Source organism: Penicillium samsonianum (assembly GCF_028829775.1).
Source record: "Penicillium samsonianum strain IBT 33392 chromosome Unknown utg000003l_segment0_segment0, whole genome shotgun sequence".
NCBI lineage: Eukaryota > Fungi > Ascomycota > Eurotiomycetes > Eurotiales > Aspergillaceae > Penicillium > Penicillium samsonianum.
Genome location: NW_026643261.1, coordinates 903,329 through 923,901, shown reverse-complemented (window position 1 = coordinate 923,901; position 20,573 = coordinate 903,329). Strand labels below are relative to the sequence as shown.

General features: G+C 50.3%; 9 protein-coding genes across 9 annotated transcripts; 4 read left to right on the top strand and 5 right to left on the bottom strand.

Annotated features, from left to right (window-relative positions):
- Positions 1-134: 134 nt before the first annotated feature.
- On the bottom strand, positions 135-2,076 carry N7471_003903 (uncharacterized protein; the record flags this gene model as incomplete). Its single annotated transcript, XM_057276622.1, has 7 exons — positions 135-259; positions 309-539; positions 590-897; positions 960-1,229; positions 1,281-1,542; positions 1,593-1,811; positions 1,944-2,076. The coding sequence occupies 7 exons, from the start codon at positions 2,074-2,076 to the stop codon at positions 135-137; spliced, it is 1,548 nt and encodes a 515-aa protein (XP_057136232.1).
- A 74-nt stretch (positions 2,077-2,150) lies between these two features.
- Positions 2,151-2,339, top strand: N7471_003902 (uncharacterized protein; the record flags this gene model as incomplete). The annotated part of the gene is made up of 1 exon (XM_057276621.1): positions 2,151-2,339. The coding sequence occupies one exon, from the start codon at positions 2,151-2,153 to the stop codon at positions 2,337-2,339; it is 189 nt and encodes a 62-aa protein (XP_057136231.1).
- Positions 2,340-2,903: 564 nt separating this feature from the next.
- On the bottom strand, positions 2,904-4,990 carry N7471_003901 (Zn(II)2Cys6 transcription factor; the record flags this gene model as incomplete). The annotated part of the gene is made up of 6 exons (XM_057276620.1): positions 2,904-3,702; positions 3,758-3,800; positions 3,847-3,974; positions 4,029-4,419; positions 4,476-4,759; positions 4,824-4,990. The coding sequence occupies 6 exons, from the start codon at positions 4,988-4,990 to the stop codon at positions 2,904-2,906; spliced, it is 1,812 nt and encodes a 603-aa protein (XP_057136230.1).
- A 189-nt stretch (positions 4,991-5,179) lies between these two features.
- On the bottom strand, positions 5,180-5,515 carry N7471_003900 (uncharacterized protein; the record flags this gene model as incomplete). The annotated part of the gene is made up of 1 exon (XM_057276619.1): positions 5,180-5,515. One exon carries the CDS (start codon positions 5,513-5,515, stop codon positions 5,180-5,182), a length of 336 nt encoding a protein of 111 aa, XP_057136229.1.
- Positions 5,516-5,618: 103 nt separating this feature from the next.
- On the bottom strand, positions 5,619-7,779 carry N7471_003899 (glycoside hydrolase family 3 protein; the record flags this gene model as incomplete). The annotated part of the gene is made up of 2 exons (XM_057276618.1): positions 5,619-7,654; positions 7,707-7,779. 2 exons carry the CDS (start codon positions 7,777-7,779, stop codon positions 5,619-5,621), a joined length of 2,109 nt encoding a protein of 702 aa, XP_057136228.1.
- A 1,808-nt stretch (positions 7,780-9,587) lies between these two features.
- N7471_003898 (sugar porter family MFS transporter) lies at positions 9,588-11,486 on the top strand (the record flags this gene model as incomplete). The annotated part of the gene is made up of 5 exons (XM_057276617.1): positions 9,588-9,689; positions 9,741-9,809; positions 9,859-11,087; positions 11,142-11,236; positions 11,290-11,486. The coding sequence occupies 5 exons, from the start codon at positions 9,588-9,590 to the stop codon at positions 11,484-11,486; spliced, it is 1,692 nt and encodes a 563-aa protein (XP_057136227.1).
- Positions 11,487-11,962: 476 nt separating this feature from the next.
- On the bottom strand, positions 11,963-12,940 carry N7471_003897 (uncharacterized protein; the record flags this gene model as incomplete). The annotated part of the gene is made up of 1 exon (XM_057276616.1): positions 11,963-12,940. One exon carries the CDS (start codon positions 12,938-12,940, stop codon positions 11,963-11,965), a length of 978 nt encoding a protein of 325 aa, XP_057136226.1.
- Positions 12,941-14,591: 1,651 nt separating this feature from the next.
- Positions 14,592-15,740, top strand: N7471_003896 (uncharacterized protein; the record flags this gene model as incomplete). The annotated part of the gene is made up of 1 exon (XM_057276615.1): positions 14,592-15,740. The coding sequence occupies one exon, from the start codon at positions 14,592-14,594 to the stop codon at positions 15,738-15,740; it is 1,149 nt and encodes a 382-aa protein (XP_057136225.1).
- Positions 15,741-17,296: 1,556 nt separating this feature from the next.
- N7471_003895 (flavin monoamine oxidase family protein) lies at positions 17,297-19,150 on the top strand (the record flags this gene model as incomplete). The annotated part of the gene is made up of 2 exons (XM_057276614.1): positions 17,297-17,680; positions 17,741-19,150. The coding sequence occupies 2 exons, from the start codon at positions 17,297-17,299 to the stop codon at positions 19,148-19,150; spliced, it is 1,794 nt and encodes a 597-aa protein (XP_057136224.1).
- Between the last annotated feature and the right edge of the window lie 1,423 nt (positions 19,151-20,573).

The following is a 20,573-nucleotide window of genomic DNA, read 5'->3' as shown; positions in this document are numbered from 1 at the left end:
TTATTTCCGCGTCTCTTACAGTATAATTTATGAAATCTTTCGGATCTTCGAAGCGTCCAATCTCGGTATTAAAACCCTAACTTTGTTCCACACGTTCATCCTACCATCCTTATATAAGAGCAATCATGACACCATCAAACAGCATTCTTGGTCTCTTGGGCCTCCACATGTGCCGTGTCATTTTTCTTCTCGTCATCCTCATCGAGCCGTTTGTGAACGGCTGCAGCGACCTCATTGGCCTTGTCTTTGTCCTCGAACACTGCTTACGTTAGCTATGTCTCTTGCAGCAGAGCAGGAAGACCACTTACAGAACGATAGCTCCTCAAGAGTGCGGCCCGCAGTTTCGGGGAAGAAGAAGTAGATAAAAACCAGCTCAAATACCAGCCAGCAGCAGTACACCAGGAGCCACTTCCAGGCGATGCGCGTCAAACCAATGGGGTTCACGTAGGTGGCAAAGAAGCTTGCGCCGCGGCCATAGAACTGGAACCAGGAGAGACCGCGTGAGCGGCCCACGTAAGGGAACAGCTCGACCAGATACGCTTGTTCATGTCAGTATATACACACGCTATGAAACGGAAGGGACACGCACTGTAGGTTAGGGCGTTATAGCCGAGGTTGTAGGCGGGCGAGTAGGCAAAAATGAAGAAGATGGTCAGAATGGCTGCGGATTGAGCCTTTGTGCTCATGAAGCGCTCCATGGAGATGGTCCATGCGATGTACACACACAGCAGGCAGCTTGCGCAGGTCAAGTACATCGGCCGACGCTTGAAGCGCGGCGCCGTCAGTGCCAGCGCAGTGCCACAGACGAGACCCCAGCAGGCGATGCCGATGTTGATCTTGGACTTGGTCACGCCGTCGGTGATTCCGACCATGTTCAGGAGGTCGCTAAGATAGTACCTATTACATGGATCAGCGAAGGGGAAAGGTATATAGGGCAGATGCCACAGGCGGATGCTTACGAAATGAGCGTGTTGCCGGACCACTGCGTGAACAGGCCGAGAAACGCGGAGATGAACAGTCGACGACGCATACCGGCCGTGCGGAACATGTCCCACCAGGATTGTTTGGACTCTTCGAGCTCCATCTTGATGGTGCGTTCGATCTGCGCCAGTTCGGCCTTGACAATGACCGAGCTGCGGTCGCCCTCCGCGTGGTACTTGGTGAGGATGTCAAAGGCCTCATCGTAGCGGTCTTTGCTGATCAGGTATCGGGGACTTTCGGGGAGGAACCTGGGCGTGTGTTAGTGGGAGCAGTCGGGATAGCGGCGGGGAGCGTCCTACATCACCGTCACGATCTGGACCGTGGCGGGCGCAATCTGAAGCAGAGATGGGATTCGCCATGCCCAGTTGGACGAAATGGTCACCGTACCCAGGCCCACGGCTGCCGCGATGACCTGGCCGATGAAGTAGGAGGAGTTGAACAGCGAGGTGAGAATCGGTCGTTCCTTGGGGTAACCCAGCTCTCCCAGCAAAGATGACCCTGCGACGATGCAGAACGGGATTCCGAATCCTAGAAGGATACGCGCGACAATGTACATGGCCACTGGGAACCATCAGATATGTCACAGAAATCATTAGGAGAGGAGTGAATACCTCCATTGGAGAAGCCCTGGATGAGGGCCCCAACCAAGCTCACGCATGAACCGAACATGATCGTCCATCGTCGTCCGACTCGCTGATTGAGGTATGGGACAAAAGGCAGGGAGATAATAGCTCCGAGGGAGTATGCAGCACCCAGAAAGCCCTTGAGGTTCGCTTCGATGGCGTACTCGTGGCGTCCATTCACCATCTTCCCGGTTGCATGACCAAAATCTACATCGCACCGTTAGTCTCCTGCAGAGCTCATCCTGGATCGAGAAGACATGCACTTGTTCCAAGTATACACAATCTGCACCGTGTTGATAATCTGCGAGTCGAATCCCGACGTGATCTCGATACCCATACACGCCGGAAACAAGATGAAATAGAGCCGTCTCAGATTCGGCTTCTTGTACCAAGGCGTACGGTCATCGATCAGCAAGTTAGCCAGCACAGGCTCGGCAACATTCTCCTCGCGCTGTTTTCCCACCACGACCATGTTGAAAGGCTGATATTCGGATGCTCACAACAGTGCTGATCCGTGGACCCCTGAAGACTCGCCGGAACCGAATAATGGTTATATATCTTTTCCGTTCTATGCTCTTTATCCAGCGCGAGACCCCTCGACCCGGCAAGTTGGCCCAGCCCCAAACAGCCAAGGTCCGTCTGACCCATCAGGTGATGCACAGACGGGCTGGATGGCTTCACTCTATCGTATCGATGAAGACAAAATCCGGGTACGATCCCCGCTGGAGGGATTAAAGTTTCACCACCCCACGGGGTAGCTGGAGGTGGGTGGGGAAGGTGGGGGGAAAGAAGGGCGGGATTCTGGCTTGCAAGCTTATGGATATGGTTGCTCGACGCCAATCCCACGAGAGTCTTGGCACTTCATCTTAGCCTAAAGAAGGCTACAGGGACTTCGCGGAGTCTCCCCGAGAGCCTCGGGCCAAGAGTAAGATGTCGGTCGCCGCTAGTGCGCTAGTGTGGGAGATGCGTTGCGGCTCGAAGAGAAACGGAGCTGTAGCAGCTCTTCTGTAAGGAGTAATTTGGCTGAGACAAACTGTCGAGCTGAGGGTATTTTACCACCAAGAACTTGCTGATTCAGCGACTACCCACTCCTTTATATGTTTTTGTAAGGTAAACTGGGTCATCTCGGAATACCTCGCGTTTTAACACGCTAATACTAGCCTCTCAGGCTGTGAGACCCTGTCAACAGCGATCTCCAGGATAGTTCTTCAATCAACTCGTTCAATTGGTTCCCTCAGTACTAGCATGTATGGAAATCCTGCGATCCGTTACAAACAGATGCACGTCTTGTGTTTTGTTCTACAATTCCAAATTGCCATGCATCAGCCACTCCAGCAGCACACTTAACTCCTTGATCCCGCCACCCTCCTCGCCCCAAATCTTCAACCGCTCAATCACCACCCGCACACAGTCTGCCCAGTCGGGAGGGATGCTCACATATTCAGCCGACGGGCGCTGCGTCAGCTTTGAGCGAAATCCCGCAATCAGGCAAAGCGCATGGTTGAACCGGACTCGACATGCTCCCCATGACCCCGGATGCCGGAAGAATGCCACCTCGGTCTGGATGCGATAAATTGCCAAAAGTAGCGCCTCGCTCGCTTTGACCCCATACAGCGCCGCCATCCCTGGGTCGAGTCGTACATGGATGCACAGGTATAGATACGCGCGGCAGAGCAGTTCGCGCACCTCGACGTATCGCTCACGGCTGAGCTTCATGAGCTCACCCTCCTTCGGTCCGGGGGCGGTTTCGAGAGGCATGTTGAACCGGAGTGTATGTGGGAGACAGTCTACCCACTGCTGGAGTTGACCTTCCAGCTGTGTCAGAGTTTCTGCCAGAACCTTGATGGTCGGCAGGTCGATATCCGGGGAGAGCACACGGACCGCATTGCGGGCCCGGTTGAGAAGCCTGCGCAAGAAGATCTCGGCCAGGTAATAGTAGGAAGATGCTGCTTCGAGGTCTGTGGACGAGGGACTGGAAAACATCCACCCAGAGGTGTCGTTAGATTGTTGTCTCGTGGGGAAGCTCGGGAGAGAATAAGGAAAGTCGGAGAGGCTGAGGTCACAGGGTGGGAGATCCGTCAGTTCATATCGAACCTCACTATTGTATGTCAGGCAATTGTGAGAGGATTTGAGGTCTGTGGTGTATGTTATACCATTCGGATTTTAAGCATGTCCAGTAGAGTCGCTGCTCCAGACCTGGGGGAGTTAGACATATCCGCAATGGAGAGATTAAATCACCCACTCTCTTCCTGCGCACTTCTAATCGTCTTTCCCTCGCGGTGCTTCAAACGATACGTTTGCCACAGCATGGATGCTGTCCGGAACATTTTCCAGCCCGGGATCGGCTCGACGTTAAACTGATACCAAATTCTACGCGGGAGTTAGACATTCGTATCTCGAAGCAGTTGAGAGGAAGGAGCTCACCCGAATATACAGAGACACTGCACTCCCAGTAAAGTATCGTCGAGATAAGCAGTGGAGATGCGCTTACGCGCCATGGAGAGGAAGGTCAACGATTCCTTCATTCGGTGCTCCGGAACCGACATCGTCACGTAAGTGACCGGTGGACTAAATGATGGTTCATTGTACGAGACCTCGCGGGTTTCGTCGTCGGGATAATTCCCCCAGATGGCCGCAAGCGCAAAGACAAGTAGCACCAAGCACGACGAGGCGGACCAGTCAATGCCATTTTCCAGCACTCGAGCGATATAAAAGTCCAGCTGGTCCGGGTCGACGATCGGGTTCTTGGTCCAGATCTTGGTCATGAAAATCTCGCGCAGTTCGAGGAGCCTTTGGGGATCTAAGCTTGGTAGAGCTGTAACGACCCATTAGTATTCTATTCTGGGATATGATGCGTCGAGAAGACCATACCCGTCTGAAAGCGATCTGGCTTCTCGGAATACGCTGCCATTGGAAAAGTCGACACAGGCTTCTCTTTCGGAAAAATAGGCCAGCTGAGAATCATGTCCGACCCGGTAATAGGCGTCTTGAGCGCATCATTGCGCGAGATTGACTCGGGATCTACTTCGTCCACTGGGGATGGCGACGCCTGTTGCGAAAAAAGAGGAGGCCCCCGGTTCAAAGACAGGCTCTCTGACAGAAGCCGCTCTTGACGTTCTACTGCGTCTAGGATTCTAGCGCCCCATGTATCTAGACTTTAGATAAAATTGTTGGTTATTAGATGCCTCAGCTAATGGAAAAAGTTCTATGGGAACCGACACTGAGATGGCATCCGTTTCTGGATACTCGCAAGCTACACCCCGCTGTATACATTTGGCACACACTGGCCGTGCCGAATCGCATCGAGTCTTGCTGAGACGACAGGCATCGCATGCGCTGAGCACCCGAGTATTCTTGCGAGGTCGCGCAGTCGACGAAGGGTCCATTCTTCCTGGTGGGGCGTCCTGCAGTCGGACACGGGATACTCAGAGAAACATAGGTTGGTAAAAGGCCAAGAGAAAAACGACGATGTCGGTGATTGGTGATGGGCTAGGCGAATGGCTGAATCATCCCTCCAATCAAGCCAAGACGGCCTCATTTAGCCGGGCAATTCACCCAAAGCGGGATGAATATGCTTAGAGTCCCCGCCAATACGTGGTGCGATCCACTTGGAATTTGCCCCGGGCCACCACTTCCTGGCTAGAGGTTCCAATCAACACTTCATACAACCCTTGTTCGCTCTTCCACATGTCCTCGATCTCGTCCCAGAAGCTGGTCGCATATCGGTCCAGCTGGATGTCAACCGTTTTTTCTTCCCCAGGCTGCAGAAATACTTTTTCGAAACCGTGCAGTTCCTTGCTTGGGCGCGGGGTTGGGGATTCGGGGGCAGAGATGTACAGTTGGAGAATCTGGGCGCCCGCCAGCTTGCCCGTGTTTTTGATTTGTACGGTGGCGACCGCAGGACGGTCCATGTTGAAGATCTCCGGGGCGACGGTAACACTCGGTGAGACCTTGAAGGTCGTGTATGACAGGCCGTGACTACAATACGGTTAGATGAGATATGGTTAGATGAGACTAGGAGACAAAGGAGCCAACTCGCCCAAATGGAAAGAGGACTTCTCGTCCGGTCTTCTCGTAGAATCGATAACCCCCATAGATGTCTTCGCCGTAGAGCACTCGGCCACCCACACTGGCGTAGTTCAGGTAGGCTGGGTTGTGTTTCACATCCACCGGCCAGGACAAGGGCAGCTTTGCGCATGGATTAACCTCTCCGAAGAGGACATCGGTAATTCCATGACCCACCTCGTTACCTCCGTACCAGGCCTGCACGATGCACTGGGCCTGATCGGCCCATGGCATGGTAACTGGTGTACCGGACTGATTGACGATGACGGTCTTGTATGCGGCGGCCTTCAACACCTTCGAGATCAACCGGTCAACTCCTGGTGGCAGATCCATATGCGTGCGATCAAACCCTTCAGATTCCCAGTCCTTGTTGAGCCCAGTGCACAGAATGGTGTAGTCGGCCTCTGCCGCAGCTTCCACGGCATTCTCGATCATTTCATCCTGGTTCATCCGTAGACAGGCCCCCAGATTTGCGGCGCCCCCACCGAAATTCACCATTCCCAGCGTTTTCATTGTGGTAGTGTTGGCAGAGCCGAACTCAATCCGAATTTTGTATGTAGTCCCAGCAGCTAATTCCTTCGATCCCAGCTCCTCAACGGTGCCTTTGCCGAAGAATGCCGTCCCCCGTGTCTGGCTCGTGGTGTTATCGATCACGAGCTCGTCGTCAATGTAGAGATTTGCGGTACCAAATACACTCAGGCCAAAGTTCCAAAGCCCGGAGGCGTCAGGCGTGAAGTCGCCAATCAGTGTAGCCCAGAAGAGCGATCGGTTGAGGCCGGGAGCATAGTAGTCCATGAGCTGGAACGCCGTCGTCGATACAGGCTCAGTGCTGATCAAACGTCGTTCCTTGCCCATCGGCTCGTTGTAGAACTGAATGACAGCATTGTTCAGGAGACGGTCTATCACGGGGAGCATCTTATGGGCGTATGCCCCCACTTCATAGAGCACCTCCGCGTTGGGAAGTGCTTCCCTGCAGGCGTCGTATAACGAGACAGAGTAATATGGCTCAAGCGACGCACTGCCACCACCCGATATTGCGGGAGTCTTCATGTGAGATCCGATTAGGGCGATCTTTTTGATCTCTCTTGGAAGGGGCAAGATGCCTTCATTCTTGAGGAGGACGATGCTGTTGGCACAGATCTTGCGATTCAACGCTCTATCCTCTGGGAAATCCCGTCCTCGCTCCACTTCTGACACTTGGACCTGACTCGCTTGCTTCACGAATTCCAACACCTTTCGCGTTCGTGCATCGATAGTCGATTGCTTGATCAGTCGAGCCTGCACGGCGGACTCGATAAATTTCCCCCGATATCTGGACACCCCCGGCATTTCCAGGTCAAGACCCGCATTTATGGAGTCGATGGTTGTGTAGGTCCCGTACCAGTCGCTCATAATCAGCGGATTCCACTTCCACTCCTCGCGGATCAGATTGAGCATGCGCGCATCTTCCACCACATGCTTCCCATTGATCTTATTATACGAGGTCATGAGCGCGCCGGGCTTGGCATCTCTCGCCACAATCTGGAAGGGTCGTAGGTAGATCTCGCGCAAGGCTCGCTGCGTGACGAGGACATCCACCGCCCGGCGTTCATGTTCCTGGTCGTTGCCCACGAAATGCTTCACCGTGGAAATGATCCCTTTGCTTTCGCATCCGAGGATGATTGATTTGGCCAGAATGCCCGAGAGATGCGGATCTTCCGCAAATGATTCGAACCCGCGGCCACCGAGGGGAGCGCGCTGCATGTTGATTGTCGGACCCAGCCAGCAATGCGCCCCTTTCGCAATGCACTCGTCACCCAACAGCTTCCCCGATTGGTATATCAGATCTCGGTCCCAGGTGGCGCCCAGAGCTGTGCCGCAGGGCAAACATGCGGCGGGGATGCCGGCAAAGAATTTCGTGCCCCGGATGCCATTGGGACCGTCGGTGGCGCGAATCGAGGGAACCTTGAATTTGGGGATTGGATGTGTGTGCCAGAAATCAATTCCTGCCATTTTTTTAGCGGATGACGTCCCTAAAGATCACCGTCTTTGTGTTACCGGATAAAAGAGCGATCTTGTCCTGCTCGCTGATGTTCGCTAGAACATGCTCTACATCGAATGTCTCCGGCATAATGAACACTTGGAAAAGGAAACAATGTCAATCAAGAAAGAAATTTATGCCTGTAACCTCTACGCAGAGGGAACAGAAGCAGACCATGCAGCGACTACATATAAGTACCTGTGCAGTCCACCGCTTCGATCTTGTTACGTCGAACTCATGTTTCGATGGGACCTCTGGGCGCGATTCCCCTGAGTCCACGACATCCCGAGACGCCCAGCGACGTGTTTGACGGCGGAGACTCCCCGGCTTGGTGGGGACCTGCGAGGATCCCCACATCTCCACTATAGCCCTATCCGCGCGCTCTATCGGGGTGGTTTCAAGTTGATCACATATGCGCCCGTCGCCAGTAGAATTCTTCTCCTTATCTGAGCTACACACATTCGAAGGTAAAACGGACGGCCCGCTCTTCCACCAAAATCCTCATTCCCGGAGTGGTCTCCCTTCCCGTTTCTACCGTCGCCATCACGCCAACCCGTCGACCAACAATTTGTCGGCTCTCGTCTCGAACGAGCATTTTTCTCTTTCAACCCAGCCCGGAACTTGTCAATATAAGGACAAGGGTCTTGTTACCCCATCACCACCACGGTTGGCGCATTAGTCTTTGCATCACCGTCCGTGGCTGACACAAAGCGAAGCTTCGTGCCCCGAGACAATCCTTTCAGGTCGATACCCTGGGTAGTCACATTTTCACCCAGGTCTCCTGGCTGGATTCGCGAAGAGCTCCCGGACGCTACCTCATCGAGTTGTTCTGCGGGGGTGAGGTTTACTTGACGGAGGTTGGGCGGAGGAGGTTTGATATGTAACCGGGACAGGTGTTGCACCTTCGGTCCCAGGTGAGCGTCGCCCTCAACTCCCAATCCCGGGATCAGCCAGATGGATACCACAGGCTTCTTTGAAAAGCAGTGAGGTGGGACACTGACGGATACGACGCTGGTGCACTTCTAGACCTCGCCACAACCCGCGGCGGCCCGGACTACGGAGGGTGCTGGGTCGTGAGCCCTGACCCTAACCCTCCATGAAAGTAGGGTTGTTGATGGTGCGACTCGACTCTCAGGGCCATGACCCGACCCTCAGCGCCCTCATAAAGCGGTGGCACCCCGATCGGGAAATTCACATGGACGGCCGAAAATCCGGTATATACAACTGCATATGTACCGGATAATGCCTGGCACTCGAAAACTTTCCCCTTGTGCTCACCTCTTGCCGCTACTTGATCTCAGAGTAAAATTGAGCACGCTTTTGAACACCGCCTCCGCATCCCCGCCGATCGCGGTGGAGACGGAACGTTAAACTCGGTTGGGACCACCCGGTTTTATAGCCGATTGGTAGGCGGCGGGGCGTCGCGGACCTACTCCGTACAAGGTGGCCATCTACCTACATGTAGGTACCTAGGTACCTAGGTAGCCGTGGGAAATCTCGACTAGGCATAGAGCAAAGTCAATCTGATCAGACTAGTCACCGGCCAATGAATGATTTATGGATGGTGGAGCAACCCCGGATTCTGAATTTTGCCTCCAATACCATTACGCAGTCTCACTCTCACAAAGCTTAGAAAAACCCTCTGCCTGTTAAACCAGGTCAACCTCGGTTTTTCATCAACTTTATCCGAATGTGTAGCTGGTAGGGTGCTGGCCTTGACAACGCTAACGGAACTCATTTCCCGCAACAGAACATCTACCTTCACGATAAGTACGACTTCTACGATGCAATGGATCCCCAAGGTTATGTATATATAGGTCGATGAACGACGATCTCCTTTTAGTTTCCATCATCTTCCTCTCTATTTTTGCCCAAACAATCAGTTGGGCTTCTACAATATGTTATCTCACGTCGAGACCGTCCCGGCAGATCAGCCACCAAGGACACAATCTGTTGTTTCTCAAAAGGGGATTGCCGGAGTCGAACAACGTCACTTCGTCGTAAGTCCTCGACCGTATTACGGCGCGGGAGAGTACTAATCAGGGTTCCAGGATGAGCACGTTATCAAAGCCGAAAATGAAGACAAGATGACCCCTTACCTGTTCTTTTTGATTGCTTCGGTCAGATATGACGCGTACTAGCCTTTGTGAATCGACTGACAAACCCTAGGCGGCGCTTGGTGGATTCCTATACGGTTACGACGCCGGCGTTGTCGGTGTTGCACTTCCTTATATTGGGACAGATTTTGGCGGTCATGCACTCTCCTACCCTCAACAGGAGATTGCCACAGCGGCCACCACCATCGGCTCTATCTTCGGGGCTGCCATCTTGGGCATGTTCGCCGACAGATGGGGTCGAAAGACCTGCTTACTGGTCTCTGACTTGTTCTTTACCACCGGTGCTATCGTGATCGCATCGAGTTTCTCTCTCGGTCAGCTCATCGCTGGTCGTCTTATCCTTGGCGTTGGAGTGGGCGGGGCGGCTGTTATATGCCCTCTTTACATAACAGAGCTGGCTCCCACTGCCGTTCGTGGGCGGTGTGTCGGTACAAACGGCTTCTGCATTCCATTTGGCCAGACAGTCGCTGTCGCTCTTGGTGCTGGCATGCAGCACGTCAGGGGCAACTGGCGGATCCTCTTCGGTCTTGGCGTTGTGCCCTCGCTTCTGCAGCTCGCCCTCATGCATAAGCTGCCGGAGTCGCCTCGTGTTCTTATCCTTCGTGGTCAGGACGACAAGGCTCGAGAAGTACTGAAGACAATCTACAAGTTCGCCTCACCGGAGATCATCGAGCTCAAGCTGCGTATCGTCAAAGATCACATTGCCGCCACCAAGGCTCTGCAACGCTCGACCACTTTTTGGCAACGTTCGAAGAAGCTGTGGACTCACAAGCCTTACCGCCGTTCGATTTTCGCTGTTAGCCTTATCCAGGTCTTTGGTCAATTCACTGGATACAACACCCTGCTCTATTACGCTGGCACGCTGTTCGGACTCCTGGGCCTTTCCAATCCGTCTGTTGGCGGTTTGATCCCCTCGGTCACTAATACTTTCTTCCTTCTTTGTGGCATGGTCATGGTGGACCGGATTGGTCGCCGTGGGCTGTTGATGAGATTCGGTCCCATCATGGTCATCGGTCTCACTTGGTGTCTAGTCGCTTTCTATTTCATGTGCAAGCCCACAGGACACGTCCTCGTTAAGGGTTACCCATATCCCCAGAAAGACGTCGGCCTGGTCATCGCCGGAATCGTCATCTTCGTCGCCGGCTTTGGCTCCACCTACGCACACCTTTGTTGGTACCAGTCCGAGTACCTCGCCCTCGAAATTCGTGCTGCGGGCAGTGCTATCAGCACGACCGCAAGCTTTACAGCAAATTTGGTGGTCGCCGTGTCCTTCCTGAGCGAGTCCGTCTCTCTCTCCCGTTGTAGCATTGGGCAATTTGGCTGACCCGGTTACAGACTCGAACAGCTGACTCCCAGCGGCACATACGGTCTATACCTTTGCTTCATCATCATCGGCCTTGTTATTGCCTACTTCTGCTACCCTGAAACTAGTGAGAAATGACCGTCGATCAAGCCATGGTGCGTTGCTAATTTACTTTTCTAGAGGGCCTATCGGTTGACGAAGCCTTCACCCTCTTCGACGATGGCTTCGGCGTCAAGAAATCAAAGGAGATGCGACGAGAGAAGATCGAAATGCGAAAGACCTATAACGCCGGGGACCTTCATATGGGTTTAGCCGAGGTGGTAGACAAAGGCGCAGCCTCTCACATGGAGAATGTGAATCCCGTCAGATCTATTTGAATTGACAGTTTTGGGTGCCCTAGGGCCTGTGTTTCAGGTATCCACCCCGCCTAGTTTATAACTAACGAATTCCAGATCGCTCTCTCAGATAGTTCCTTCTTCAATCAACTCTCCTCTTTCAGATCTGTCTTTTCGGCCCGAGTAGCCTTAATAGAAAGTAGTGAATAAAAGGATACATACCGCTTTTCTGCCGTCTTACTCTCGGATAACGCACTTCACTACTGAGGTCAGTTTGTCAAAATGGATAAAATAAACCTCGGTCAGGCTTTCTCTAGATATCCAAATTCTCCATCTGGGGCGTTACACGATCTTCCTCTGCCTGGTAATTATGAATGATTTTCCTTCCCTGTATGTCGATCGATAGATACGAACTAGTCTCATCCGAAAACCGACGCACGACGATATGCCGTTCGACAGAAAGATATAGAGAAGCAGTTATATTGAAATAAATTTTCATTCTGAAAAGGTTGAATCCTTTATTGTGGTTCAAAGTCTTTGTGCTGTGCGCTTTGCGGTATATAGAGAGATCTTCCACTGTGCGACGTGCTACCTGTTAGACGAAACCCTTCTAGGTGGTCGTATGTATTTGCGTTGTGTACTTCGAAGCTGGATCTGGCGTTATTTGACAATATATGTGACTCCGTCGGATTGGTTGGCGCAATATGACCAGCCTGCACAATTGTAGTTAATTTTCCAAGTACAGCAAATTCAAGTTTGAGTTTAATGCTGTAAATGGTGACCTTCAACAAGACTTGTATATAATACAAGCCGATGAACTCGATCGCGACAACGAGGATATCCATGACGATGATAAGGATGTTGATGGCTAATAGCTGGTACATGATATTTTTTCGGCGCTTGTTATTCGCAGGGCGAAGCTGGAGTAACTTGAGAGTCTCCCGGATGTAGAGCATGGAGATAACGAGTTCTTGCACACAGAACCAGGTCACTTGCAGCCGCTCCACGACTTTATACCCCGCATTCCAGGGGCCGGTCTGCATGAAGGCTGAGCCGAATGACATAATCGTCACTAGGATGGCAAAGACGATACCGTTGAGGATCACTGCGCGGAGGAGAAGACGTAAGAGTCTCTGGTTGAAAAGGACCAAGTGGAGTCGCGAGTATAGAATGACGGATTGAGCGGGAACCAGGAAGTAAAACCCGATATTAGATAGCGCGAGGGCCAAACTCAACGGCCCAATGTCGAAGAAGTGTAGGAGGTTGCCGATGCCACTGGTTATAAGCCCAACAGTCGCGGAAAGCGTGAGTGACCAAAAGTAGAGACCCTTGTAGCGACGGAATGTCATGAGGATGAGGACCGTGAGTTCGATTGAATTGTACAACACGATGGCGACCAGGATGCCCATGATCACTTTGATACCGGTGCTGTCCCCTTGGTAGCCCCCAACAAGCCCATCTGGTTCCTGACCCAAGGAGGAAGGTTCAGGGGCCATTGCAAAATTATCTTCTTTACTGACGCCAGTGAGAAATATCAGCAACAGAAAGGTATGGCTCGAGTCGTTTGATGCTGTAGACTAAAACGCGTTTGTAGAATTCTACGCAGTGGAGAGACCATCATCTGTGCAACCGGCGATGACGAGACTGCATTTCGACAGAGGACCACGAGCGAAGAAAAGTATATAATCGAAGAGAATACGGGGTACGGGCTAAAGTATTTTGGGCTTTCATTAGTTACCAGAGCTCCAGTAACTTTCGCGCCAAACTTTGCACTTCATGCTACGCTAACACGGGGTCGCAAAGTCTGGGTGCAATAACGATATTTTCTGGGAGTCCCATAGTTCAAATGATCCGTCTAGCCACAGAGGAACACAGGATGTGTGAGCCCCTGTCCACCCATGCTTTCCATTCTGGACTAATCTGGAATACCTCTGTGGAGCGGATTTTGAATGCCAGAGCCTGCGAGGCCCCAAGATCGTGGCCAAGCAAGAAAACGCCACCCCCCCAAAACTTTAAACTAGGTGGCTCACCAATCAGCGCGACCCCGAGGACGGGCGTCGAAGACGCATCACAAGAGAACACATTTGGCTACGATCCTGTTCCACAGAAACAAGTGACCCACGGTGAATGTGCACTATTGAAGAAGGATATATACTTTTGGAGATGCTTTATTAGTTTTCGTACTGTTGAAGATGGCCGTGTCGGACTTTCTTTTTGTGGGCCTCGGATACTGCATAAAAACACTCTAAGATTTTCCACATTATTTAACTAGCATAGTACTAATACGTCTTACTAATAGCCATCGACAAGTAGTGAGATAAAATGAAAACGATGTTGTTGAGATAGTCTTGGGATCATATGATTCCAGTTCTCCAGGATCTGCTTAGCTCTCTCTCTTCCTTTCTGCTCTCCGTCCGCCCTTAGATTCATGAATACAATTATTTCTCTCTGATACATCGATCCATAACTTTATCTCATCATCTCCAGGGATAGAAATATAGGATATATCGCATTTACTATGTTTCGGACTGCGTGTCTCGCTTGTGCGGGCAGCTCGCATGAATTATCTTAACCTGTTGTGTTATTTTCTGGCTATTTGCTTGACCGTATTTCCTTTCCTATCTGAACTTCCTACTGTAAGTCACTCTTTAACCTGTCATATTTCTGTTTTTTCTCCCAAGTTTGTATGCGTGGGACTTCCTACCGTGGGTGGGCCATGTCAATGTCTACAGGCTACATCCCCCAACCTCCAAAACCTCGCTACATTCCATACTTTCCCTACATTGCCAGGTGTCCCTTCAACCCTTTCATTGCAAAAGTTTTGGCTTGCCATGGCTCCCCTGACATTCTATTTGATTACGAAAATCTATTGTGGCGTCAAGGAGTGGTCAGGCCTACAAGAGGAACTATTTCAACACCAGACAACGATCCAAAACAAAGCATCCGATTAGCCAACAGGCCAGCACTAGAATGTATGAGCGAAATAGGACAAGATAAAGCGTCTCTGATGACCCTTCCCTAAATCGTATTTAATACCCTCCATGCCATACAGAATCTGTTCTATTCTCTGGAATTGAATTATCCACTCTGCTCCATTTTTACTGATAACAAACCGCCTAGCATCATTTGAGAACTGCGACAGTAGCTATGGCGATATCTCTTCCCGCCGGTTTCCAGTTTGAGGCGGTCCAATTCATAGGGGCATCGCCGGCGCCCACAGAACCATCGCGACTGGGTGTGCTGACGAACTTCAATGGAAGCTTTACTGGGTCAGGCTTCAACACAATTTTTCGCCCGAATAGCGGACCGCCAAACACGACAACATTTCCCAGCGACAACATCTTGGAGCTGAATCTCATAAAAGACGCAATAACGTTCTCCGACGATCTTGGCGCCGTGCCTAACCGCGGGCTTGATTCGCAGAACGACATCTTCCTCAATGGCGTATCTTATGTACAGGCTGTCAACGATGTTACAAACGAGAAAACTGGGAAGGCTGATGGTTCTCCTACTGGCATTCACTTCGAGCCTGGATTGTGGATGAACGTCCCGCCCACGAACAATACTCCAGTCCTTGGCGAATCGCTCGTGCGTATGGCGTCTATTCCACATGGCACAACTATCAATGCTCAATGCCTAGCGCCTACCACGAATTTCTCAGGCCCACCCGAGATCCCACCAGCCAGCATAGCGCCATTCCCTGTGGGCGGTGGTCCTCTATTGACGCTTGATAGCCTGAACGCCTCAGAGATCTCCACTCTTCGACTGCCACAGGATCTCTCAAAATTCATTGCTGCCGGCACCATCACCCAAGACATGCTCAATGACCCAAACACTGTTCTACGCAACGCCATCGAAGGACAGACTATTATCCAGACCACCACTTTTACGGTGGCCACGGCGCCTCCGCCTCCGGTGTTCGGGGGTGGAACAGCGAACATCGCATTCTTAGAAGGCAACCCCGCCGCTACGACTCCAAATGCCAATGCAATCCAAATGAATGCTACCTTCTGGATCGAGACGGTGCAATATAAGCTCAAAGTTCCAATCTACAAGCGCGGACAAGCCCCGATGAAACTCTCCCCGGTCTCACCAGCATCTCAGCCCGCGCCGGTGTTCCTCGTCAGCCCTCCGCATGCTATCACTTCGCCCAAGACGATCATTGTCACTTCAATACAGATTCAGTATTCCCAGATTGTATATTTGGTATTCGACCAGCTAGTCTGGCCGCATATATCAGTATCGACGCTGATTCCGTCGCAGCCTGTGACAGTACCAGACTCTGCTTGGAATTGAGAGACAATTGAAGCTGCAACGGGAGTGTGGATTTTTGATTATCGTTGGTTAGTGTTTCGCTACGTATTAATACAATATTTGTTTTCGTTAAATCGTAATGCTTTCTTTGGACCTTTGAACCATTTAACAAGCGTGCGACTACCCATAGTGACTGATCTGGGTTTTCGTTGCCCACGCGATCTTTGTATGGTGGCAGATCAAATACTACTACTACGACTGTAAGAGGAGCAGACGCTAAATGTTTGGCCTTTTAAGTTTTTCGGCTGAATTCCCAAATTTTTATCCTTGCGTATGCCCTAGATTCCTCTAGAGAAATTTGGATTTCACTATAAGGATGTTAGTCCACGCACTAAGCTGGTACCTGTACCATCCTGTCGCCCTCAATCCCAGATTTCTACGGGAATAGGAATTCTTATTCATTGTTTATTCATAATTAGCAAGTTATCAAAGCCGCTCATAAATATATAGTCCTAATACTCTTAACAGAAAAGGTATCTTCATAGGTGTTAAAGAATGACCTTAAACGTAGCATCAAACATACCTTTCTCGGTTAACTTTACTCCTCGTCGTGTAACATAAGAAGCTTTTACTTTTCTACAGAAATTTCAAACGTCGAATACCTAATTGGCCTTCCCTCATTCCGGACAACTTAATCAAGCGTCGTTTAGTTCTGCGTCGGAGAGTCCAGGTTGTCATCAAATTCAGCTGTTCCCACCGAGCTGTGTTAGTTTCGTAGTATCCAGCCCCTTGCATAATTTACCGTGATTACACCCTCACTCTATGACAGCCACCAAGTATGAAGAATTTGCCAAGAACAAATTTCTCGCCGCGACCTTGACGATCTGGACCAGAACATTTGAAATGTTTAACCATTAAGCTCAGGTTGATGTGTTTAAGTCAATGTGACCAGGGGTAGTGTATCCTTATCGAATCCGAAAGGAAGCGCGTCGTTGAAATCGACGTTCCGACGGAGAACTCATCTAAATAGTCTCGTAGTGTTCAAGTATGTGGGAAGGCCATCGATGCGGGGCTGCCTACAGGAGGTTCCGCCGGGGTGGAGAATTCATGGTCGATGCATGGGGTTCTTTCGAGAGCTCCTCGGAGTTTTGAACGGATTTTCCAGTGTAAGAGTCTCACGTATGCCTGGAGGTGAAGAGCATGTTCTGAAATGGGTAGTAAATGTTAAGGAGCAACTATTGTCGACCCTAGTGCGAGATATGGCACGAGTAAACACTCGGAAAAGATTCCCCCGTGTTCAGAGGAACCCAGATAAGCTACGTGGGTCCAATGGTCGTATCAGCCTGTGATAATCCATAGACGAATAAGGTTATTGCCTAATTCTCCTACATACCAAGCGTGGATCTATCATATTTGCAAATTTTGTACTAGTAAGCTAAATGTGAATATGCTATGCACATTCCATCCCCACATTGGAGAAGTGGAATGTAATACATAGATAGACAATGGCTGTTTGTCTCTTTCTATCTTTATAGACATCATAATTTTCCATCGTGTGCTTGGTTTGAGAATCATCGCATTCTTCCGTTGCTGCCAAGATGGGGCCTTTACTCTCCCTCTCTGCTTTCTTTTTCTTCTTGTGCCTACACGGCGCCCAAAGTGCCATTGACGTCGGCACCGCCCGGGCCCAACTGTTCCGTGAGTTGATATCTCGCGCAGGAGTCTACAACGAATTTCCTCCTGGTCCTCCAGCATTACCATGTGACCCAAAGTGCCAATCACAGCCACCACCGCTAAAGGTTGGCATTATTGGTGCAGGTGCTGCGGGCTTGTATTCAGCTCTGTTGCTGCAGAGCCTGGATATCGAATTCGAAATCCTAGAGGCAGACGGACGCGCGGGCGGAAGAATCTACACCCATTATTTTGACCTGGAGAGTTGGAAGAATTCGACCCCACAGGAGGCTGCGTATTATAATTATTATGTAAGTGTAAACAGAAGCAACTGGATAGGGTATTGGTAGCAAAACTAATTGGACATCCAGGATGCGGGTGCCATGAGAATTCCCGTTATGCCCTATATGGACCGAGTGGTTGGGGCTCAAAACTGGTCCGTCGTCAGCTACGTGAACTCGCACGTCAGCGACCTAGCCGATGCAATTGATCTGATCCCATATATCTTCTCTACCAACAATACATTCCAGCTGTACAACAATATATCTGTTCATGCCAACGTGACTCCCTCTGCCGCAACATTCCATGTCCTAACAACTGAAGGCGGGAATATTCCACCCTCCGAGTTCGCCGTTGTCAGTCCCGATACGATATACAGCGACGCAATCGCCGAACTGGTGGATGCACTGCAGCAAAACATCGATAAAGGATTTAATAAGCTCATGGAATTCGACCAGCTGTCCGTCCGGGCATACCTTTTGCAGAAAGGCTTTACCAACGCGCAGATCAACTGGTTGGAGACTATTGAGGAAGGAACGTTGTCCTTCGATAAAGCATCCCTTGCTCAGGCAGTCATCGAACAATGGATATTCACGGCTGCTCCTATTGATTCTTGGGTCACAATCAACGGCGGGTTCGAGCGACTAATCCATGGACTTTTGAAAGTCCTGCATAAACCGCCGAAACTGCTCAATCGCGTGACTGCCATCAATCCCGGACGAGTGGATTCCCTGACGGTTGTCGTCAACCATACAATTGAACATTCTTATGACCACGTAATCAGCACAATCCCACTTGGAGCAACAAGGGTCCTCGATACATCCACTTTGCCAGATCTCTATTACAACACCACGATGGCGTGGCGAGCTCTAGCCTACGATGACGCAGGCAAAATCGGAATTTGGTTTAAGACTCGCTGGTGGGAAAACCCTGATGTGTTGCCTGCTCCTTTTGTCGGCGGACAATCATCCACAGACCTTCCTATCCGACGCTGCGTGTACCCATCCTATGGGCTTAATGTCCCCGATGCTCCAGGAACAATGATCGCCAGCTATACATGGAGTCAAGATGCTGATCGACTAGCTGCCTTTTACCAAAGTACAGATCAGGAAGAATTCATAACGCATGTAGTCTTGGAGGATATGGCACGTCTACATAACGTATCCGTGTCATTTCTCCAAGACCAGCTAGTGGAAGCACATTTGTGGGACTGGTATAGCCAACCATACTCAGTCGGTGCTTATGCTCTATTTGCACCCGCACAATTTTCAGACGTTCTCCCGCCCCTGATGCGGCCGAGTTGTAACGGAAGACTACACACAGCGGGCGAGGCTACAAGCAGTGGTCATGCGTGGGTTGTTGGCGCGTTGAACTCGGCGTATCGTGCTGTTATGGAGGTCTTGGCTGTCGAAGGCAGAGCAGATCTGATAGAGAAGATGAGAAAGACATGGGGATCGGTAGATGAGGTGGATATGGGCTGGTTTGAGTCCCCAAATCCGTAAATGGAACCCCATGGAAATTGAAAATACGGTTGGAAAGGGTTGGAAATAGAATTCATATTGTTTTAGGACATCCCTCTAAATCTTCCTGCTTTCTTAGATACCGTAACTATTAGTGGAAGGAACCACGGAAACGCGTCCAAGTTGAGACCTAAGGTCGGCGAACCGCTAGGTCTGCAGCTTAGTCTGCAGATTATATGGCTCACACCGCGCCGTATCGATGTATTGGGTATAAATCGGAAGCTTCATCGTCCAGATGATAGAGGGGAACAGAACCAAAATCCTTTATTTTGACCTTCCATGACCGGGGACAAAGCATCTCACCCCTCTGATACTAGAGACCATATGTGATCATCTTCTTATAGAGCCTAGGCTATACGTGGACGAGATAAGGCTTGTCTGTTCATGAGCATACGTTGATATGTCCAAAACGCGAGGCAGGGAAACTGCACATGTTCGATGTCTCGTCTACAGACCCGCTCGAAATCAGTTTCACTACTATACTCTTTGATTATTTCCCAAAAGTCTATTTTGAAACACCCTAGTCTATATCGAAGTAACTTTAGACACTCTCTTTCGGGTGTGACCCTTTACCTAGAGGCTTCAAGGTTTCCGAACCAGTACTATTGCACCGTGAATAAGTATTATTTAGACTAAGTTTAAAAGAAAGACTTAGATATCTTATAGCCTTTGGTCTATATAGGGGTCTGATTAAGAAGAACGGGCATCGTGGATTAAGCTTAATCCAGGGAAGCACACTATACCTAACTTAATCCTTACGTTTAGGTAAAAGATAGAAAGAGTATACGTAAGTGAAAGTGGATTTTATTTAGTACGAGTAATTAGACCTAAGAATCAATTAAGGATCTGTTCTCTCTCGTTTATTGGTAGATATACTTAAATTAGTAGCCGTAGGAGCCCTACAAATTATTACGCTCCCCCTGATATAAGAATGTAAACCACGTATATCTTCCTATTTAGGTATTAACTATTGTAGTGGGGGACATAGTCCTCACTACCCATTAGTTTTGCCTGCCTTTCTTTTTGGAGTTTAGGTATGTAAGCACCAATGTGCAGAGGTTTAAAGTAGCAGGTAGTTACAGATTGACAATACACACTCCTACACCTCTCTGAATTCACTTCCTGGACTTCCGTCCCAGTTCTCTTTGTATCCTTTGGTTGGTATGAAGCTGAATTGCGAGTGCTGAATCGACCCGTATGCCAGAGAGCATACTGCCTTGAGCGTTCCCCTCTTCACTATATACCACAAACTCATAGCTTAAAGCATATGTAGGAAATGGCCTTGCAGCCCTTAGCGGGTGGGAAATGTGGCCACCGATATAAAAATTTGTTTCATACTCCACCTTCATTTGAATCTCTGCTAGAAGATAGCACCATAATTCTGAAAGATGAAGATGAAACTCTG